Raw genomic sequence first — 23,367 nt, 5'->3', positions numbered from 1 at the left:
ATGCTTGTTAACATCAGCAGGAAGTTATCGTAAACATGGCGGACTGTGGAGAAGCAGGTGAGTCTGAAATGACAGCTGTCAACATACTTTAAATAAACACTATAGGTACAGCTCTGGCTACAATATCACGGAATTAACTAACGTGGCAGCTCGTCTGCTGTGAATGTTGTCCAGGTTACAGCAGAGTTGTTATTAGCTCGCTAGCCTGGGAAGTGATGGGCTGGTAGCTAACGTTAGCCTGGGAAGTGAATCGCTGGTAGCTAACGTTAGCCTGGGAAGTGATGGGCTGGTAGCTAACGTTAGCCTGGGAAGTGATGGGCTAGTAGCTAATGTTAGCCTGATAAGTGATGGGCTGGTAGCTAACGTTAGCCTGGGAAGTGATGGGCTAGTAGCTAATGTTAGCCTGGGAAGTGATGGGCTGGTAGCTAACGTTAGCCTGATAAGTGATGGGCTAGTAGCTAACGTTAGCCTGTGGCTTCACTGTTACATGTTGCCGATTAATATTGCATCATTCATATTGGTTGTTACTTGAACCAACATAGTTAAAAACGCTTTTACTAGTTGATTAGTTTTAGTCTGGGTTTCTGTACAACACTTTGTGACATCAGCTGATTGTAAGAAGGGCTTTATAAATACATTTGATTTGTTGATAGTTTATGCACACTAACCATAGATACCGAGCCAGTTAACGTTAGTAGCTGATTAGCTAACCTGTCTGATGTCTATATTTAGCCAGTCAATGCTATAGCTCGTTAGCTACCTACCTGGCTAGTTAGCTACCGACCTGGCTAGTTAGCTACCTACCTGGCTAGTTAGCTACCTACCTGGCTAGTTAGCTACCTACCTGGCTAGTTAGCTACCTACCTGGCTAGTTAGCTACCTATCTGGCTAGTCAGCTACCGACCTGGCTAGTTAGCTACCGACCTGGCTAGTTAGCTACCGACCTGGCTAGTTAGCTACCGACCTGGCTAGTTAGCTACCGACCTGGCTAGTTAGCTAGCAAGACCGCACTGTCAGCTGGATGTAAATGCAACTTTGTCGTCATCACGACACTGTGTTACAGATGGACCTGTGAAGAAAGATGACATCGTACGCGCTAAAGTAAGTATCATTCTAAACCAAAAGTTAATTAAGTTTTTCCAAGTGACAACAAAAATGTAATGAAATTGACAATATTGTCAATAGCATACATATTGTCCACTGTCCAACACACTAACCAGGAAGTTCATCCGCATCATTTAAAAAAAAAATCCGCATCACTTTTAGAATGAAGGGAAGGAGTTGACCAAAGAGGAGAAGCAACGGCTGAGGAAAGAGAAGAAACACCAGAAGAAACAGAAGGATGAGAAGCGCCCGTCAGAAAGAGCGAAGGAAAAGAAGCCTGTCGCTCCATCACAACCTGTGGCAACACAACCCCCAACACAGAAAGGTGTTCTAGTCTGGTTCCATATTGTATCCTCATGGCTGTAACCTACTCTTCTACTGTTGTCAACACGTCTTAAATCTTCTGCTTGTATCATTTTATATCATTGGAAAAACAAATACCAATAGTTGTTTACTCATTTCCATAAAGTGCTAGCTTTCTTCATTGGTCCATTTACCCATGAATCCTATCCAGCATCCACTTCATTGGTCAATGCACCTGTCTGTCTCTGTCCCCAGCTCCCACAGTGTTACCTGCCTCTGCACCAATACCTGTGCCTGCCTCAGGAGCTCCCTCCCACTCCTCTCCTGCCCCCTCCCCAGCAGACAAGCCAGCCAAAAGCAGAGCTGAGCAGAAGGCAGAGAGGAGAGCAAGGCAGGACGCTGATAGAGCCTCTAAGCAACAGAGTTGCTTCTCCAGCAGCAAGACCAAGGCCCCTCCAAGTGAACTAAACCCAGGTACAACACGACTTCTGCTGGTGGACCTGTGGAGCACCTTGTTGACTTGTGATATGATATATCTTATTGTCCTAGAGGGGAAATTACTTGGACAATTAAATAGTGCTGCTGCTTTCATAGACATGCATACAATCAACATATAATAACCCCCCCCCTCATCACACACCCCTCTCCTCATTATACCCCCTCCCCCATCACCCCCCCCCCCCCCCCCTCCTCATCTTAAGCCCCCCATACATCACTATACACACAAAAATGAATGAGTTGATGCCAGGACAGGCTGTGACTAGGGGACAGTTCCACATGATGAAGGTCCTACAGGACAGGCTGTGACTAGGGGACAGTTCTACAGGACAGGCTGTGACTAGGGGACAGTTCCACATGATGAAGGTCCTACAGGACAGGCTGTGACTATGGGACAGTTCTACAGGACAGATTGTGACTAGGGGACAGTTCAACATGATGAAGGTCCTACAGGACAGGTTGTGACTAGGGGACAGTTCAACATGATGAAGGTCCTACAGGACAGGCTGTGACTAGGGGACAGTTCCACATGATGAAGGTCCTACAGGACAGGTTGTGACTAGGGGACAGTTCAACATGATGAAGGTCCTACAGGACAGGCTGTTACTAGGGGACAGTTCCACATGATGAAGGTCCTACGGGACAGGCTGTGACTAGGGGACAGTTCTACATGATGAAGGTACTACAGGACAGGCTGTGACTAGGGGACAGTTCCACGTGATGAAGGTCCTACAGGACAGGCTGTGACTAGGGGACAGTTCCACATGATGAAGGTCCTACAGGACAGGCTGTGACTAGGGAACAGTTCAACATGATGAAGGTCCTACAGGACAGGCTGTGACTAGGGGACAGTTCAACATGATGAAGGTCCTACAGGACAGGCTGTGACTAGGGGACAGTTCCACATGATGAAGGTCCTACAGGACAGGCTGTGACTAGGGGACAGTTCTACAGGACAGGCTGTGACTAGGGGACAGTTCCACATGATGAAGGTCCTACAGGACAGGCTGTGACTATGGGACAGTTCTATAGGACAGGTTGTGACTAGGGGACAGTTCAACATGATGAAGGTCCTACAGGACAGGTTGTGACTAGGGGACAGTTCAACATGATGAAGGTCCTACAGGACAGGCTGTGACTAGGGGACAGTTCCACATGATGAAGGTCCTACAGGACAGGTTGTGACTAGGGGACAGTTCAACATGATGAAGGTCCTACAGGACAGGCTGTGACTAGGGGACAGTTCCACATGATGAAGGTCCTACAGGACAGGTTGTGACTAGGGGACAGTTCCACATGATGAAGGTCCTACAGGACAGGCTGTTACTAGGGGACAGTTCCACATGATGAAGGTCCTACAGGACAGGCTGTGACTAGGGGACAGTTCTACATGATGAAGGTCCTACAGGACAGGCTGTGACTAGGTGACAGTTCTACATGATGAAGGCCCACAGGACAGGCTGTTGACTAGAGGACAGTTCAACATGATGAAGGTCCTACAGGACAGGTTGTGACTAGGGGACAGTTCCACATGATGAAGGCCCACAGGACAGGCTGTGACTAGGGGACAGTTCCACATGATGAAGGCCCACAGGACAGGTTGTGACTAGGGGACAGTTCCACATGATATAGGTCCTACAGGACAGGTTGTGACTAGGGGACAGTTCAACATGATGAAGGTCCTACAGGACAGGCTGTGACTAGGGGACAGTTCTACATGATGAAGGTCCTACAGGACAGGCTGTGACTAGGGGACAGTTCTACATGATGAAGGTCCTACAGGACAGGCTGTGACTAGGGGACAGTTCTACATGATGAAGGCCCACAGGACAGGCTGTGACTAGGGGACAGTTCTACATTATGAAGGCCCACAGGACAGGCTGTGACTAGGGGACAGTTCTACAGGACAGGCTGTGACTAGGGGACAGTTCTACATGATGAAGGCCCACAGGACAGGCTGTGACTAGGGGACAGTTCTACATTATGAAGGTCCTACAGAACAGGTTGTGACTAAGGGACAGTTCTACAGGACAGGCTGTGACTAGGGGACAGTTCCACATGATGAAGGTCCTACAGGACAGGCTGTGACTAGGGGACAGTTCAACATGATGAAGGTCCTACAGGTCAGGCTGTGACTAGGGGACAGTTCAACATGATGAAGGTCCCACAGGACAGGCTGTGACTAGGGGACAGTTCTACATGATGAAGGTACTACAGGACAGGTTGTGACTAGGGGACAGTTCCACATGATGAAGGTCCTACAGGACAGGCTGTGACTAGGGGACAGTTCCACATGATGAAGGTCCTACAGGACAGGCTGTGACTAAGGGACAGTTCTACAGGACAGGCTGTGACTAGGGGACAGTTCAACATGATGAAGGCCTACAGGACAGGCTGTGACTAGGGGACAGTTCCACATGATGAAGGTCCTACAGGACAGGCTGTGACTAGGGGACAGTTCTACAGGATGAAGGTCCTACAGGACAGGCTGTGACTAGGGGACAGTTCCACATGATGAAGGTCCTACAGGACAGGCTGTGACTAGGGGACAGTTCAACATGATGAAGGTCCTACAGGACAGGCTGTGACTAGGGGACAGTTCAACATGATGAAGGTCCTACAGGACAGGCTGTGACTAGGGGACAGTTCAACATGATAAAGGTCCTACAGGACAGGCTGTGACTAGGGGACAGTTCCACACGATGAAGGTCCTACAGGACAGGCTGTGACTAGGGGACAGTTCTACATGACAGGCTGTGACTAGGGGACAGTTCCACATGACGAAGGTCCTACAGGACAGGCTGTGACTAGGGGACAGTTCTACAGGACAGGTTGTGACTAGGGGACAGTTCAACATGATGAAGGTCCTACAGGACAGGTTGTGACTAAGGGACAGTTCTACAGGACAGGCTGTGACTAGGGGACAGTTCAACATGATGAAGGCCTACAGGACAGACTGTGACTAGGGGACAGTTCTACATGATGAAGGTCCTACAGGACAGGCTGTGACTAGGGGACAGTTCCACATGATGAAGGCCCACAGGACAGGCTGTGACTAGGGGACAGTTCAACAGGATGAATGTCCTACAGGACAGGCTGTGACTAGGGGACAGTTCTACACGATGAAGGTACTACAGGACAGGTTGTGACTAGGGGACAGTTCAACATGATGAAGGTCCTACAGGACAGGCTGTGACTAGGGGACAGTTCCACATGATGAAGGTCCTACAGGACAGGCTGTGACTAGGGGACAGTTCTACATGATGAAGGTACTACAGGACAGGCTGTGACTAGGGGACAGTTCCACATGATGAAGGTCCTGCAGGACAGGCTGTGACTAGGGGACAGTTCAACATGATGAAGGTCCTACAGGACAGGCTGTGACTAGGGGACAGTTCAACATGATGAAGGCCCACAGGACAGGCTTTGACTAGGGGACAGTTCAACATGATGAAGGTCCTACAGGACAGGCTGTGACTAGGGGACAGTTCTACATGATGAAGGTACTACAGGACAGGCTGTGACTAGGGGACAGTTCCACATGATGAAGGTCCTACAGGACAGGCTGTGACTAGGGGACAGTTCAACATGATGAAGGTCCTACAGGACAGGCTGTGACTAGGGGACAGTTCAACATGATGAAGGCCCACAGGACAGGCTTTGACTAGGGGACAGTTCAACATGATGAAGGTCCTACAGGACAGGCTGTGACTAGGGGACAGTTCTACATGATGAAGGTACTACAGGACAGGCTGTGACTAGGGGACAGTTCCACATGATGAAGGTCCTACAGGACAGGCTGTGACTAGGGGACAGTTCCACATGATGAAGGTCCTACAGGACAGGCTGTGATTAGGGGACAGTTCTACATGATGAAGGCCCACAGGACAGGCTGTGACTAGGGGACAGTTCTACATGATGAAGGTCCTACAGGACAGGCTGTGACTAGGGGACAGTTCTACATGATGAAGGTACTACAGGACAGGCTGTGACTAGGGGACAGTTCCACATGATGAAGGTCCTACAGGACAGGCTGTGACTAGGGGACAGTTCCACATGATGAAGGTCCTACAGGACAGGCTGTGATTAGGGGACAGTTCTACATGATGAAGGCCCACAGGACAGGCTGTGACTAGGGGACAGTTCTACATGATGAAGGTCCTACAGGACAGGCTGTGACTAGGGGACAGTTCCACATGATGAAGGCATACATGACAGGCTCCAGTCTATTAGTCTCTTTAATCTGCCTCTTGACTTCTAAGGGTATCCCCTATTGAAAAACACATTGGACTTTTACAACGTGAAATAGTAAGTCCCATTTATTCAAAGATTGCTTCCTGTCCTTGTTAGTGGTGAAGAGACTTCCGGAACATGTCCAAGTGGACGACCCTGCAGTGGTGAAGAGACTGGCCAAGAAGTTGGAAAGACAACAGGTTTGTGGCAATGTTATTGACATTATACAATATCCTGCTCTCTGTCCTCAAGGCACTGCTTGACTAGCAGACGCTCCTATCCAAAAATTACTTACAGGAGTAAATTAAGTGCCTTGCTCACATTCAGATTTGTTGTTGTTGTTTACATAGTTGGGTCAGGGATTTGAACCAGCAACCTTTCGGGTTAGTGGCCCAACCTTCTTAACCGCTAGACTACCTGCCACCCTTAACTTGCTAGTACCGCTGAGGTTAGTCATCTCAGTACAGATTTACTTTGTCAGTGTTTCCCCTGGATTCCTTTCCAGGCAAGGCGCACACAACCCCACAACAACATCCAGTGCCTTTAGAACCAGCCCTATAAGGCTATATAATGGTATGGGGAAACATTGGATTAGTTATACATGAAAATATAAACTCAGCAAAAAAAGGAAACGTCCCTTTATCAGGACCCTGTCTTTCAAAGATCATTCGTAAAAATCCAAATAACTTCACAGATCTTCATTGTAAAGAGTTTAAACACTGTGTCCCATGCTTGTTCAATGAACCATAAACAATTAATGAACATGCACCCGTGGAAAGATCGTTAAGACACTAACAGCTTACAGGCAATTAAGGTCACAGTTATGAAAACTTAGAACACTAAAGAGGCCTTTCTACTGACTCTGAAAAGCACAAAAGAAAGATGCCCAGGGTCCCTGCTCATCTGCTTGAACGTGCCTTAGGCATACTGCAAGGAGGCATGAGGACTGCAGATGTGGCCTGGGAAATAAATTGCAATGTCCATACTGTGAGATGCCTAAGACAGAGCTACAGGGAGATAGGATGGACAGATGATCGACCTCGCAGTGGCAGACCACGTGTAACAACACCTGCACAGGATCGGTACATCCGAACATCACACCTGCAGGACAGGTACAGGATGGCAACAACAACTGCCCGAGTAACACACAATCCCTCCATCAGTGCTCAGACTGTCCACAATAGGCTGAGAGAGGCTGGACTGCAGGCTTGTAGGCCTGTTGTAAGGCAGGTCCTCACCAGATATCACCGGCAACAACGTCACCTATGGGCACAAACCCACCGTCGCTTGACCTGACAGGACTGGCAAAAAGTGCTCTTCACTGACGAGTCGTGGTTTTGTCTCACCAGGGGTGATGGTCGGATTTGCGTTTATTGTCGAAGGAATGAGCGTTACTCTGGAGCAGGATCGATTTGGAGGTGGAGGGTCTGTCATGGTCTGGGGCGGTGTGTCACAGCATCATCGGATGGAGCTTGTTGTCATTGCAGGCTATCTCAACGCTGTGCGTTACAGGGAAGCTGCTGCCTCATGTGGTACCCTTTCCGGCAGGCTCATCCTGACATGACCCTTCAGCATGACAATGCCACAAGCCATACTGCTCATTCTGTGTGTGATTTCCTGCAAGACATGAATGTCAGTGTTCTGCCATGGCCAGCGAAGATCCCGGATCTCAATCCCATTGAGCACGTCTGGGACCTGTTGGATCGGAGGGTGAGAGCTAGGGCCATTCCCCCCCAGAAATATCCAGGAACTTGCAGGTAGGTGTCTTGTTGGAAGAGTGAGGTAACATCTCACAGCAAATCTGGCAAAACATCTGGCAAATCTGGTGCAGTCCACGGGGAGGAGATGCACTGCAGTACTTAATGCAGCTGGTGGCCACACCAGATACTGACTGTTACTTTTGACCCCCCTTTTGTTCAGGGACACATTATTCCATTTCTGTTAGGTCACATGTCTGTGGAACTTGTTCAGTTTATGTCTCAGTTGTTGAATCTTGTTATGTTCATGTAAATACACGTTAGGTTTGCTGAAAATAAACAGTGAGTGACGGTGAGAGGATGTTTTTTTTGTTTTGCTGATTCTATAAGCAGCAAGCTAAACTTCACAGCACTAACTACCTGTGCTTCTAATCATTTAGTCTCACATGTTTTTTCCAGACGCACTGCGCCACTATAAAGGTACTAGGTATCAAGGTTCAACTTGTGTGTTGTTAAGTTTAGATTTTTACCGTTTTGGTCAAATCAAATTTTATTGGTCACATACACACGGTTAGCAGATGTTACTGCGAGTGTAGCGAAATGCTTGTGCTTCTAGTTCTGACAATGCAGTAATAACCAACAAGTAATCTAGCTAACAATTCCAAAACTACTACCTTATAAACACAAGTGTAAGGGGATAAAGAATATGTACATAAAGATATATGAATGAGTGATGGTACAGGACGGCATAGGCAAGATGCAGTAGATAGTATAGAGTACAGTATATACATATCAAGGCACCGTCATCTTACCTACCTTCCTGAGATAATGACACTAGTGTGTCTGTCTTTATACTTGACCGTAGAAAGAGAGAGAAAAACATGTTGGTACATGAATCCAGGGTGCTGTACAACACTGTTCCAGTAGGTGGAGCTGTATAACACTGTTCCAGTAGGTGGCGCTGTACAACACTGTTCCAGTAGGTGGTGCTGTACAACACTGTTCCAGTAGGTGGCGCTGTACAACACTGTTCCAGTAGGTGGCGCTGTACAACACTGTTCCAGTAGGTGGCGCTGTACAACACTGTTCCAGTAGGTGGCGCTGTACAACACTGTTCCAGTAGGTGGCGCTGTACAACACTGTTCCAGTAGGTGGCGCTGTATTTCCTTGTTTTGTGATTAGCTCTGCTGCCCTACAGCACACAGTCTGCTTGCTGTGCAGGATTTGATATGTTGTACATTTATTGTAGAGATCGGGAAGTATTCACAACCTTTTACCTATTCCATATTTTGTTGTGTTAGAAATTAAATAAATTTTAATTGTATCTACACAAAATACTCTTGTCAAACTGGTTAAAAAAATCTCTTAACATTTAAAAAAAAAAAAAAAATGTGAAAAATAAATCCCTAATATATCTAGATTTAGATAAGTATTCAACCCCCTGTGTCAATACATGTTAGGATCACCTTTTGGCGGCGGTAACAGCTTTGAGTCTTTCTGGGTAAGTCTCTAAGAGCTTTGCACATCTGGATTGAACAATATTATCAAAAGAAAATTCAAGCTTTGTAAAGTTGTTAATCATTGCTGGACAGCCATTTTCAAGTCTTGCAAAAAAAAAATCAAGTTGATTTTAAGTCAAACTATAACTAGGCCACTCAGGAAGATTCAATGTCATCTTGGTAAGCAACTCCAGTGTAGATTTGTCCAGCTGAAAGGTGAATTTGTCTCCCAGTGTCTGTTGGAAAGCAGACTGAACTAGGATTTTGCCTGTGCTTAGCTCTATTCCGTTTCTTTTTATCCTGAAAAACTCCCTAGTCTTTGGCGATGACAAGCATACCTATAACATGATGCAGCCACCACCATGCTTGAAAATATGGAGAGTTGTACAATGTGTTGTATTGGATTTGCCCCAAAACATAATGCTCTCTATTCAGGAAAAACAGTTAATTTCTTTGCCACATGTCTTGCAGTTTTACTTTAGTGCCTTATTGCAAACAGGATGCATGTTTTGGAATATGTGTATTCTGTAAAGACTTCCTTCTTTTCACTCTGTCATTTGGGTTAGTATTGTGGAGTAACTTCAGTGTTGTTGATCCATCCTCAATGTTCTCCTATCACAGCCATTAAACTCTGTAACTATTTTAAAGTCACTATTGTCCTCATGGTGAAATCCCTGAGTGGTTTCTTTCCTCTCCGGCAACTGAGTTAGGAAGGACGCCTGTATGTTTGTAGTGACTGGGTGTATTGATACACAATCCAAAGTGTAATTAAGAACTTCACCATGATCAAAGGGATATTAGGTAGGCCGTCATTGTAAATAAGAATTTGTTCTTAACTGACTTGCCTAGTTAAATAAATATAAATATTCTGTTTGAAAACCTCCCTGTTTTTGTGGTTGAATCTGTGTTTGAAATTCACTGCTCGACGGAGGGACCTTACAATTATCTGTATGTGGGTACGAAGATGAGGCAGTCATTCAAAAATCCTGTTAAACACTATTATTGCACACAGTGAGTCCATGTAACTTATTATGTGACAAAGGGGTTTAAAAACCTTATTGACTCAAGACATTTCAGCTTTTCATTTTTAATTCATTTGTAAACATAAAAAAAAAAACATGATTCCACTTTGACATTATGGGGCATTGTGTGTTGGCCAGAGACACAAACTAAATGTGGAACAAGTCAAGGGATGTGAATACTTTCTGTGTGTGTTTCAGATCCCCCTACGATCTGACTATGGCTACAAAGTCAGCCTGTTCTCTCACCTGCACCAGTACAGCCGCAAAGCCCCCCTCACCCAGCAACTCAGGTAACTTCCTAGCTGCCCCTACCCCCCCCTTCACCCAGCAACTTGGGTAACTTCCTACCTGCCCCTACCCAGAGCCCCCCTCACCCAGCAACTCAGGTAACTTCCTAGCTGCCCCTACCCCCCCCTTCACCCAGCAACTCAGGTAACTTCCTACCTGCCCCTACCCAGAGCCCCCCTCACCCAGCAACTCTGGTAACTACTTACCTGCCCCTTCTAGTTGGCACATTGTGGTTTTTGTCTCAACCATCTGAAGTTGAAGCTGAGCCAATCAGAGGACTTGGGCCGGCTCGCCCCCTTGTAGTCATAGTACTGATTTCCACATAGACGCCTATTAATTAGAATAATCATTACCCCTAATCTAATCATTACCCCCCCCCCCCGGTATCTGTAATTGTTCTGTCCGTCAGCATTCCCTCTACAGTGATCCACCCCTCCATCGTGCGGTTGGGTCTGCAGTACTCCCAGGGTATCGTGGTGGGATCCAACGCTCGCTCTGTAGCCCTGCTCCACGCCTTTAAACAGGTACAGTACTACTGACCCCAGGCCTGCTCTTAGTTCTAATCCTCCTCGGCTGTATATCTAAAGTAGCCAAACGGGTACAGTACTACTGACCCCAGGCCTGCTCTTAGTTCTAATCCTCCTCGGCTGTATATCTAAAGTAGCCAAACGGGTACAGTACTACTGACCCCAGGCCTGCTCTTAGTTCTAATCCTCCTCGTCTGTATACCTAAACATTTTAAATGTTCTTACAAGTCAATCCACTGTTTTAACCATTTCGGTGGTGATCTCTGTCCCGTCCATACAGGTGATCAGGGACTATACTACTCCTCCTAATGAGGAGCTGGCCAGAGACCTGGTCAACAAGCTCAAGCCCTATATCAGGTACAGGATCTACAGCCTATTTCTCAAATCATCATCTCTTTTTTGTATTTTTTATTAAAAAAAATATGATGTTCATGCAGGGTAGCCTAGTGGTTAGAGTGTAGGGACGGCAGGTAGCCTAGTGGTTAGAGTGTAGGGACGGCAGGTAGCCTAGTGGTTAGAGTGTAGAGGCTGCAGGGTAGCCTAGTGGTTAGAGTGTAGAGGTGGCAGGGTATTCTAGTGGTTAGAGGCGGCAGGGTAGTCTAGTGGTTAGAGCGTAGAGGCGGCAGGGTAGTCTAGTGGTTAGAGCGTAGAGGCGGCAGGGTAGTCTAGTGGTTAGAGCGTAGAGGCGGCAGGGTAGTCTAGTGGTTAGAGCGTAGAGGCGGCAGGGTAGTCTAGTGGTTAGAGCGTAGAGGCGGCAGGGTAGTCTAGTGGTTAGAGCGTAGAGGCGGCAGGGTAGTCTAGTGGTTAGAGCGTAGAGGCGGCAGGGTAGCCTAGTGGTTAGAGCGTAGAGGCGGCAGGGTAGTCTAGTGGTTAGAGCGTAGAGGCGGCAGGGTAGTCTAGTGGTTAGAGCGTAGAGGCGGCAGGGTAGTCTAGTGGTTAGAGCGTAGAGGCGACAGCGGTAGCCTAGTGGTTAGAGTGTAGAGGCGACAGCGGTAGCCTAGTGGTTAGAGCGTAGAGGCGGCAGGGTAGCCTAGTGGTTAGAGCGTAGAGGCGGCAGGGTAGTCTAGTGGTTAGAGCGTAGAGGCGACAGCGGTAGCCTAGTGGTTAGAGCGTAGAGGCGACAGCGGTAGCCTAGTGGTTAGAGCGTAGAGGCGACAGCGGTAGCCTAGTGGTTAGAGTGTAGAGGCGACAGCGGTAGCCTAGTGGTTAGAGTGTAGAGGCGACAGCGGTAGCCTAGTGGTTAGAGTGTAGAGGCGACAGCGGTAGCCTAGTGGTTAGAGTGTAGAGGCGACAGCGGTAGCCTAGTGGTTAGAGTGTAGAGGCGACAGCGGTAGCCTAGTGGTTAGAGTGTAGAGGCGACAGCGGTAGCCTAGTGGTTAGAGTGTAGAGGCGACAGCGGTAGCCTAGTGGTTAGAGCGTAGAGGCGACAGCGGTAGCCTAGTGGTTAGAGCGTAGAGGCGACAGGGTAGTCTAGTGGTTAGAGCGTAGAGGCGGCAGGGTAGCCTAGTGGTTAGAGCGTAGAGGCGGCAGGGTAGCCTAGTGGTTAGAGCGTAGAGGCGGCAGGGTAGCCTAGTGGTTAGAGCGTAGAGGCGGCAGGGTAGCCTAGTGGTTAGAGCGTAGAGGCGGCAGGGTAGCCTAGTGGTTAGAGCGTAGAGGCGGCAGGGTAGCCTAGTGGTTAGAGCGTAGAGGCGGCAGGGTAGCCTAGTGGTTAGAGCGTAGAGGCGGCAGGGTAGCCTAGTGGTTAGAGCGTAGAGGCGGCAGGGTAGCCTAGTGGTTAGAGCGTAGAGGCGGCAGGGTAGCCTAGTGGTTAGAGCGTAGAGGCGGCAGGGTAGCCTAGTGGTTAGAGCGTAGAGGCGACAGCGGTAGCCTAGTGGTTAGAGCGTAGAGGCGACAGCGGTAGCCTAGTGGTTAGAGCGTAGAGGCGACAGCGGTAGCCTAGTGGTTAGAGCGTAGAGGCGACAGCGGTAGCCTAGTGGTTAGAGCGTAGAGGCGACAGCGGTAGCCTAGTGGTTAGAGCGTAGAGGCGACAGCGGTAGCCTAGTGGTTAGAGCGTAGAGGCGACAGCGGTAGCCTAGTGGTTAGAGCGTAGAGGCGACAGCGGTAGCCTAGTGGTTAGAGCGTAGAGGCGACAGCGGTAGCCTAGTGGTTAGAGCGTAGAGGCGACAGCGGTAGCCTAGTGGTTAGAGCGTAGAGGCGACAGCGGTAGCCTAGTGGTTAGAGCGTAGAGGCGACAGCGGTAGCCTAGTGGTTAGAGCGTAGAGGCGACAGCGGTAGCCTAGTGGTTAGAGCGTAGAGGCGACAGCGGTAGCCTAGTGGTTAGAGCGTAGAGGCGACAGCGGTAGCCTAGTGGTTAGAGCGTAGAGGCGACAGCGGTAGCCTAGTGGTTAGAGCGTAGAGGCGACAGCGGTAGCCTAGTGGTTAGAGCGTAGAGGCGACAGCGGTAGCCTAGTGGTTAGAGCGTAGAGGCGACAGCGGTAGCCTAGTGGTTAGAGCGTAGAGGCGACAGCGGTAGCCTAGTGGTTAGAGCGTAGAGGCGACAGCGGTAGCCTAGTGGTTAGAGCGTAGAGGCGACAGCGGTAGCCTAGTGGTTAGAGCGTAGAGGCGACAGCGGTAGCCTAGTGGTTAGAGCGTAGAGGCGACAGCGGTAGCCTAGTGGTTAGAGCGTAGAGGCGACAGCGGTAGCCTAGTGGTTAGAGCGTAGAGGCGACAGCGGTAGCCTAGTGGTTAGAGCGTAGAGGCGACAGCGGTAGCCTAGTGGTTAGAGCGTAGAGGCGACAGCGGTAGCCTAGTGGTTAGAGCGTAGAGGCGACAGCGGTAGCCTAGTGGTTAGAGCGTAGAGGCGACAGCGGTAGCCTAGTGGTTAGAGCGTAGAGGCGACAGCGGTAGCCTAGTGGTTAGAGCGTAGAGGCGACAGCGGTAGCCTAGTGGTTAGAGCGTAGAGGCGACAGCGGTAGCCTAGTGGTTAGAGCGTAGAGGCGACAGCGGTAGCCTAGTGGTTAGAGCGTAGAGGCGACAGCGGTAGCCTAGTGGTTAGAGCGTAGAGGCGACAGCGGTAGCCTAGTGGTTAGAGCGTAGAGGCGACAGCGGTAGCCTAGTGGTTAGAGCGTAGAGGCGACAGCGGTAGCCTAGTGGTTAGAGCGTAGAGGCGACAGCGGTAGCCTAGTGGTTAGAGCGTAGAGGCGACAGCGGTAGCCTAGTGGTTAGAGCGTAGAGGCGACAGCGGTAGCCTAGTGGTTAGAGCGTAGAGGCGACAGCGGTAGCCTAGTGGTTAGAGCGTAGAGGCGACAGCGGTAGCCTAGTGGTTAGAGCGTAGAGGCGACAGCGGTAGCCTAGTGGTTAGTGTAGAGGCGACAGCGGTAGCCTAGTGGTTAGAGTGTAGAGGCGACAGCGGTAGCCTAGTGGTTAGAGTGTAGAGGCGACAGGGTAGCCTAGTGGTTAGAGTGTTGGACTAGTAACCCGAAAGGTTGCTGGATCGAATCCCCGAGCTGTCAAGGTAAAACATCTGTCGTTCTGCCCCTGAACAAGGCAGTTAACCCCACTGTTCCTGGGCCGTCGTTGAAAATATGAATTTGTTCTTTAACTGACTTGCCAAGTTAAATAAAGGTAAAATAAAATATAATGCACATAAATAAGCCTATAGGTTAAAGTATAGGTGATATGTATATTGGCTACAGCCTCATGTCCAACCGATGAGGGAGGAGCCAGAAAAATGTAGCAAACTTTAACGAGACTTTTAATTAGATAAATATTGGCAAAACACTAGTCATGTTTAACAAATATAATGAACGTTAACGTCTAACTTTATGTCGACGTACTTGAGGCACGGTTTGTTCAGATCAAATACACGAGCGGAGAATGAAGGACAGTGCCTGTTTGCTCACTGGACATCACCCACCTTGAATCTGAGCAGAGGCGGTCAGCATTTTGGAAACTATTTAAACCATCAATTTAATTGTTTACAACATGGATGTTTTATGTCATTTTTATGAAGCATGTCTTGCTTAGCCTAGCCAAAGTGCTAGTCTATTGATAATCCTGGTCATATTAGTAACCGTGTGCTAGTCTATTGATAATCCCAGTCATATTAGTAACCTGTGTGGTAGTCTATTGATAATCCCAGTCATATTAGTAACCCGTGTGCTAGTCTATTGATAATCCCAGTCATATTAGTAACCCGTGTGCTAGTCTATTGATAATCCCAGTCATATTAGTAACCCGTGTGCTAGTCTATTGATAATCCCAGTCATATTAGTAACCCGTGTGGTAGTCTATTGATAATCCCAGTCATATTAGTAACCTGTGTGGTAGTCTATTGATAATCCCAGTCATATTAGTAACCCGTGTGCTAGTCTATTGATAATCCCAGTCATATTAGTAACCCGTGTGGTAGTCTATTGATAATCCCAGTCATATTAGTAACCCGTGTGCTAGTCTATTGATAATCCCAGTCATATTAGTAACCCGTGTGCTAGTCTATTGATAATCCCAGTCATATTAGTAACCCGTGTGGTAGTCTATTGATAATCCCAGTCATATTAGTAACCCGTGTGCTAGTCTATTGATAATCCCAGTCATATTAGTAACCCGTGTGGTAGTCTATTGATACTCCCAGTCATATTAGTAACCCGTGTGGTAGTCTATTGATAATCCCAGTCATATTAGTAACCTGTGTGGTAGTCTATTGATAATCCCAGTCATATTAGTAACCCGTGTGCTAGTCTATTGATAATCCCAGTCATATTAGTAACCCGTGTGCTAGTCTATTGATAATCCCAGTCATATTAGTAACCTGTGTGCTAGTCTATTGATAATCCCAGTCATATTAGTAACCCGTGTGCTAGTCTATTGATAATCCCAGTCATATTAGTAACCCGTGTGCTAGTCTATTGATAATCCCAGTCATATTAGTAACCCGTGTGCTAGTCTATTGATAATCCCAGTCATATTAGTAACACGTGTGGTAGTCTATTGATAATCCCAGTCATATTAGTAACCTGTGTGGTAGTCTATTGATAATCCCAGTCATATTAGTAACCTGTGTGGTAGTCTATTGATAATCCCAGTCATATTAGTAACCCGTGTGGTAGTCTATTGATAATCCCAGTCATATTAGTAACCCGTGTGCTAGTCTATTGATAATCCCAGTCATATTAGTAACCCGTGTGCTAGTCTATTGATAATCCCAGTCATATTAGTAACCCGTGTGCTAGTCTATTGATAATCCCAGTCATATTAGTAACCCGTGTGCTAGTCTATTGATAATCCCAGTCATATTAGTAACCCGTGTGGTAGTCTATTGATAATCCCAGTCATATTAGTAACCTGTGTGGTAGTCTATTGATAATCCCAGTCATATTAGTAACCCGTGTGCTAGTCTATTGATAATCCCAGTCATATTAGTAACCCGTGTGCTAGTCTATTGATAATCCCAGTCATATTAGTAACCCGTGTGGTAGTCTATTGATAATCCCAGTCATATTAGTAACCTGTGTGGTAGTCTATTGATAATCCCAGTCATATTAGTAACCCGTGTGGTAGTCTATTGATAATCCCAGTCATATTAGTAACCCGTGTGGTAGTCTATTGATAATCCCAGTCATATTAGTAACCCGTGTGCTAGTCTATTGATAATCCCAGTCATATTAGTAGCCTGTGTGGTAGTCTATTGATAATCCCAGTCATATTAGTAACCCGTGTGCTAGTTGATGCCTCTTTAGATCTCCCCTCTTAATATCAAACAGACATTTCAATATATGTCCCATGAAACTGCTTGCGCGTTTGAGAACGGTGTTTTCCCTCTAATTGCATGTTGGATCATTTGCGCGTAGCCTACAGCCATGTTAACCTTCTTTATAATATAAGGTAATAAAACATGACATTTTAAGCTAAACGTTCTGATCTGTTGCATCAGCCTCGTTGCTTTTTTAAAACATGTTTTAATTATTATGATATATATTTATGTTTTAATGTACAGTGGTTGTATGAATTGTGGATCTGTCGTCCCAGAATCGTCCCCGTCGGTTTTGAACCGTAGACTTATTTTTCTATTGTCTCCGGGACAACGGGATGCCCTTAATTTCCATCCCTGGAGGGAATTATTTTATAAAAACATAAAAAGTATTTGGTTGTAATTGTAATATTGCAATATTTTATAGGCTACCAAGCGGGGGGGGGGGGCAATCATCCTCCAGGAGAGCCTTAAAGGGGCAGTGTTTGTATTTTGAGACGGGCTTGACGATGCAGAGACGCCATAAGACAGAGTGTAGCCTACATTTCTGTCTGACTCTGTGGTAAAAAAAAAGAACGACAGATTTGTACCTTGTCAGCTCGGGGGTTTGAACTTGCAACCTCCCGGTTACTAGTCCAACGCTCTAACCACTAGGCTACCCTGCCGCCCCGTGACTTGAGCTTTTGTCATACTTGTCCATAGGACAAATGGCTACAAAAGTTATTGTCAAACCCTGATTTAATATGAAGCTGATTGAAGAAATCATGTGTATTTTACTTTGTTTTTGTTTTTGCAGTTTTCTCAATCAATGTCGCCCCCTGTCGGCGAGCATGGGCAACGCAATCAAGTATATCAAGAAAGAAATCTCCAATATTCCTAGTCAGTTCAAAGAAGAGGAAGTGAGTTTCAGAATACAGTTTCAATTCTTGTTTGTTTCTGGTTGCATTTTAACTCATGTCCATTTTTATGACAACAACCATTTTCTCTCTCTTTCTCTTTTCTAGGCGAAGACCAAACTGCAGAAGTGTATAGATCGTTACATAAACGAAAACGTAGTTCTGGCTGCCAAGGCCATCTCTAAATACGCCATAGAGAAGATCAGTGACGGAGACGTCATTCTAGTTTATGGATGGTGAGATCTAACGTCTTGTCATTTTATCTGACAGAACATGGAAGTGGATAGGTGGTCACCACCCAGCCACTCTGCATGAAGCACAGAGAAGCTCTCCCTGTAACCATCCCTATTGCTTGAATTGACTCCAATCCTCTCAGCTTTACAGTAGTGCCTAGGGCGTAGGGGTCGGGGTTGGTTTTACAATCCAGTAGTGATCGTCTAGTGATCGAGCTGTACTCCCCCTCTGTAGCAGATCTGAGACCAGGCTAGGTGTCAATAAGGAAGGCATCAGTTATTGAGTTCTCATGTCTCTTCTCCCCCTCTGTAGCTCGTCCCTGGTGAACCACATCCTTTGCGAGGCATATGATAAGAGCAGGAAGTTCCGTGTGATCGTTGTGGACAGCCGGCCTCGTCTGGAGGGAAGGGAGGCTCTGAGACGTCTCGTACAGCGAGGCATCAGCTGCACCTACGTCCTCATCTCTGCCCTCTCGTACATACTACCTGAGGTAACCTCGTCCTCATCTCGGCCCTCTCGTACATACTACCTGAGGTGATCTAGGTCCTCATCTCTGCCCTCTCGTACATACTACCTGAGGTAACCTAGGTCCTCATCTCTGCCCTCTCGTACATACTACCTGAGGTAACCTAGGTCCTCATCTCTGCCCTCTCGTACATACTACCTGAGGTAACCTAGGTCCTCATCTCGGCCCTCTCATACATACTACCTGAGGTGACCTAGGTCCTCATCTCTGCCCTCTCGTACATACAGTGCCTTGCGAAAGTATTCGGCCCCCTTGAACTTTGCGACCTTTTACCACATTTCAGGCTTCAAACATAAAGATATAAAACTGTATTTTTTTGTGAAGAATCAACAACAAGTGGGACACAATCATGAAGTGGAACGACATTTATTGGATATTTCAAACTTTTTTTAAAAATCAAAAACTGAAAAATTGGGCGTGCAAAATTATTCAGCCCCCTTACTTTCAGTGCAGCAAACTCTCTCCAGAAGTTCAGTGAGGATCTCTGAATGATCCAATGTTGACCTAAATGACTAATGATGATAAATACAATCCACCTGTGTGTAATCAAGTCTCCGTATAAATGCACCTGCACTGTGATAGTCTCAGAGGTCCGTTAAAAGCGCAGAAAGCATCATGAAGAACAAGGAACACACCAGGCAGGTCCGAGATACTGTTGTGAAGAAGTTTAAAGCCAGATTTGGATTCAAAAAGATTTCCCAAGCTTTAAACATCCCAAGGAGCACTGTGCAAGCGATAATATTGAAATGGAAGGAGTATCAGACCACTGCAAATCTACCAAGACCTGGCCGTCCCTCTAAACTTTCAGCTCATGCAAGGAGAAGACTGATCAGAGATGCAGCCAAGAGGCCCATGATCACTCTGGATGAACTGCAGAGATCTACAGCTGAGGTGGGAGACTCTGTCCATAGGACAACAATCAGTCGTATATTGCACAAATCTGGCCTTTATGGAAGAGTGGCAAGAAGAAAGCCATTTCTTAAAGATATCCATAAAAAGTGTTGTTTAAAGTTTGCCACAAGCCACCTGGGAGACACACCAAACATGTGGAAGAAGGTGCTCTGGTCAGATGAAACCAAAATTGAACTTTTTGGCAACAATGCAAAACGTTATGTTTGGCGTAAAAGCAACACAGCTGAACACACCATCCCCACTGTCAAACATGGTGGTGGCAGCATCATGGTTTGGGCCTGCTTTTCTTCAGCAGGGACAGGGAAGATGGTTAAAATTGATGGGAAGTTGGATGGAGCCAAATACAGGACCATTCTGGAAGAAAACCTGATGGAGTCTGCAAAAGACCTGAGACTGGGACGGAGATTTGTCTTCCAACAAGACAATGATCCAAAACATAAAGCAAAATCTACAATGGAATAGTTCAAAAATAAACATATCCAGGTGATAGAATGGCCAAGTCAAAGTCCAGACCTGAATCCAATCGAGAATCTGTGGAAAGAACTGAAAACTGCTGTTCACAAATGCTCTCCATCCAACCTCACTGAGCTCGAGCTGTTTTGCAAGGAGGAATGGGAAAAAATTTCAGTCTCTCGATGTGCTAAACTGATAGAGACATACCCCAAGCGACTTACAGCTGTAATCGCAGCAAAAGGTGGCGCTACAAAGTATCAACTTAAGGGGGCTGAATAATTTTGCACGCCCAATTTTTCAGTTTTTGATTTGTTTAAAAAGTTTGAAATATCCAATAAATGTCGTTCCACTTCATGATTGTGTCCCACTTGTTGTTGATTCTTCACAAAAAAATACAGTTTTATATCTTCATGTTTGAAGCCTGAAATGTGGCAAAAGGTCGCAAAGTTCAAGGGGGCCGAATACTTTCGCAAGGCACTGTACTACCTGAGGTAACCTCGTCCTCATCTCTGCCCTCTCATACATACTACCTGAGGTGACCTAGGTCCTCATCTCGGCCCTCTCGTACATACTACCTGAGGTGACCTAGGTCCTCATCTCTGCCCTCTCGTACATACTACCTGAGGTAACCTAGGTCCTCATCTCTGCCCTCTCGTACATACTACCTGAGGTGACCTAGGTCCTCATCTCTGCCCTCTCATTCATACTACCTGAGGTGACCTAGGTCCTCATCTCTGCCCTCTCGTACATACTACCTGAGGTGACCTAGGTCCTCATCTCTGCCCTCTCCTACATACTACCTGAGGTGATTCCAGAACAGATGACTGCCCCTTGGGGGACCGGCGGTGTCATTACACCGTGGAATTGAGAACGAAGGCTTTTGGTGTTTTAGACACGAGTTGATTTAATCAGAAATGTTGTTGTCCTCTTGTAGAAAATCCAAACAGTGATTTTATTTTTCTTCCAATGCTTCTCAGTTTAACCCTCTTTCTTCCCTGTCCTGTTTTTTGTTTGTAACAAATCTCCAATATATTTAACGTCTAGGTGTAATCATTAAACTCCCCCTCTCCCAGGTATCGAAGGTGTTCCTGGGTGCCCATGCTCTGCTGGCTAATGGCTACGTGATGTCTCGTGTGGGCACATCTCAGATAGCTCTGGTGGCCAGGACCTTCAACGTGCCTGTTCTGGTCTGCTGTGAGACATACAAGTTCTGTGAGAGGGTGCAGACTGACTCCTTCGTCTCAAACGAGCTTGGTACTGTGGGAGTTATTTGGCCTCGTTGACTTTATTATGGCATGTAAAGAGCTACAGTATGGGGTTATCTTTCTAGAGATAATGAAGTAATCTAGTTTATGTAAAGAAAGTCATTTCCATTCTGCTTGTAGTCAACACAGATAAGGATGTGCAAATGTTGATTTTTACTTTGATAGACAAACTTATGCACATTTTAAATTCTATTCTATTCCTAAACTGACTAGACTTGAAACAGCATTGACACAAACTTTAGTAAGCATTAGCAGTGAGACTTTCACTAACCCTCGCCTTCGACCAATCACTTTCTTTTCCTCAGACGACCCCGATGACCTGATGGTGACCCGGAAGGGGAAGACCCAGCTGGAGAACTGGCATGACGTCAGCTCCCTGGGGCTGTTGAATCTGGTCTACGACGTCACGCCACCTGATTTTGTGGACCTGGTCATCACAGACCTGGGCATGATCCCCTGCACCTCCGTTCCTGTTGTACTCCGGGTCAAAAACTTGGAACAGTAGGGGGGGGGGGGGAGTAGGGGATGACGTGGGGGGGTCTGATGTAGACTTGATCTGACTGTGTTCTAGAACAAGTGCTTGTCTGGCAAGTTATAGGCTGTCTCAAATGGCCCCCTATTCCCTATATAGTACACTTATTTTGACCAGGGCCCATACGTCTCTGGTCAGAAGTAGTGCTTTATATAGTGCATTACAAAATGCCAACCTATGTTCCAATGTCCAGTCTAGCATCCGTCTTACAATGCATAGACCTACCTGATAAATTGCTTCATTCTTAGTAGCGTGCCAGTGTGGATGTTGGAACGGGACTTTAGATACAAAGTCTCTCCCCTCCTCAGTCTTCCTACGGGCTAGGCTACACACTCACTGGCCCAATTCGGACGACAGAAGTGCCAAACCGCGAGTCTACACTGCACACACATTCACACTTGTGCTTTTGGCATTTAAATAAATGTACATCTGAAATGGCTTTTTAAACAAGAGTTCCTGTGTGTTCTTTTGGTAAGGCCTGAAGCTGGTAAACGGGCCAGAGTGTGGGCCTGAAGCTGGTAAACGGGCCAGAGTGTGGGGAAGTGGGCCTGAAGCTGGTAAGGGGATCAGAGTGTGGGGAAGTGGGCCTGAAGCTGGTAAGGGGCCTGAAGCTGGTAAAGGGGATCAGAGTGTGGGGAAGTGGGCCTGAAGCTGGTAAGGGGATCAGAGTGTGGGGAAGTGGGCCTGAAGCTGGTAAGGGGATCAGAGTGTGGGGAAGTGGGCCTGAAGCTGGTAAGGCTGTGGGGAAGTGGGCCTGAAGCTGGTAAGGCTGTGGGGAAGTGGGACTGAAGCTGGTAAGGGTGTGGGGAAGTGGGACTGAAGCTGGTAAGGGGATCAGGGTGTGGGGAAGTGGGACCAGAGAACAAAGGCACATCTGAATGGCTGTGGGAGCAGTGAAGCCAAGACTGGGACCATGAAACATGAGACCAGCACTTTACATTTATATTACATTCATATTTTTGTTCAGTGTATATTTTCAGTATATCATGTCTATACTGAATACAAATATAAACGCAACAATCAAAGATTTCACTGAGTTACAGTTCATATAAGGAAATCGGTCAATTGAAATGAATGAATTAGACCCTAATCTTTGAATTTCACATGACAAGGCAGGGGCGCAGCCAATCAGAATGGGTTTTTCAACACAAAAAATGCTTTAATACAGACAGAAATACTCCTGTTTCATCATCTGTCCGGGTAGCTGGTCTCAGACAATCCCACAGGTGAAGAAGCTGGATGTGGAGGTCCTGGGATGGCGTGGTTACACCTGGTCTGAGGATGTGAGACCAGTTGGACTGCCAACTTCTCTAAAATGACGTTGCAGGCGGCTTATGGTAGAGAAATTATCATTAAATTCTCTGGCAACATCTCTGGTGGACATTCTTGCATGCTAATTGCACGCTCCCTCAACTTGAGAAATCTGTGGCATTGTTTATTTATTTATTTCACCAGGTAGGCTAGCTGAGAACACCTTTATTTAACCAGGTAGGCTAGTTGAGAACAAGTTCTCACATTGTGTTGTGTGACACAACTGCATATTTGAGAGACCTTTTATTGTCCCCAGCACAAGGTGCACCTGTGTAATGATCATGCTGTTTAATCATCTTCTTGACATGCCACAGCTGTCAGGTGGATGGATAATATTGG

At 46.9% G+C, this 23,367-nt stretch overlaps 1 protein-coding gene across 1 annotated transcript; it reads left to right on the top strand.

Annotated features, from left to right (window-relative positions):
• On the top strand, window positions 1-22,167 carry LOC139414883 (translation initiation factor eIF2B subunit delta-like). The gene is made up of 13 exons (XM_071162481.1): window positions 1-57; window positions 1,064-1,101; window positions 1,267-1,429; window positions 1,663-1,881; window positions 6,256-6,338; window positions 10,555-10,646; window positions 11,054-11,168; window positions 11,452-11,528; window positions 17,696-17,798; window positions 17,904-18,031; window positions 18,342-18,519; window positions 20,994-21,174; window positions 21,491-22,167. Exons 1-13 carry the CDS (start codon window positions 36-38, stop codon window positions 21,688-21,690), a joined length of 1,599 nt encoding a protein of 532 aa, XP_071018582.1. The 5' UTR covers window positions 1-35; the 3' UTR covers window positions 21,691-22,167.
• Window positions 22,168-23,367: the final 1,200 nt, after the last annotated feature.

Source organism: Oncorhynchus clarkii, chromosome 8 (assembly GCF_045791955.1).
Source record: "Oncorhynchus clarkii lewisi isolate Uvic-CL-2024 chromosome 8, UVic_Ocla_1.0, whole genome shotgun sequence".
NCBI lineage: Eukaryota > Metazoa > Chordata > Actinopteri > Salmoniformes > Salmonidae > Oncorhynchus > Oncorhynchus clarkii.
This window is presented reverse-complemented; position numbering and strand designations above follow the sequence as displayed.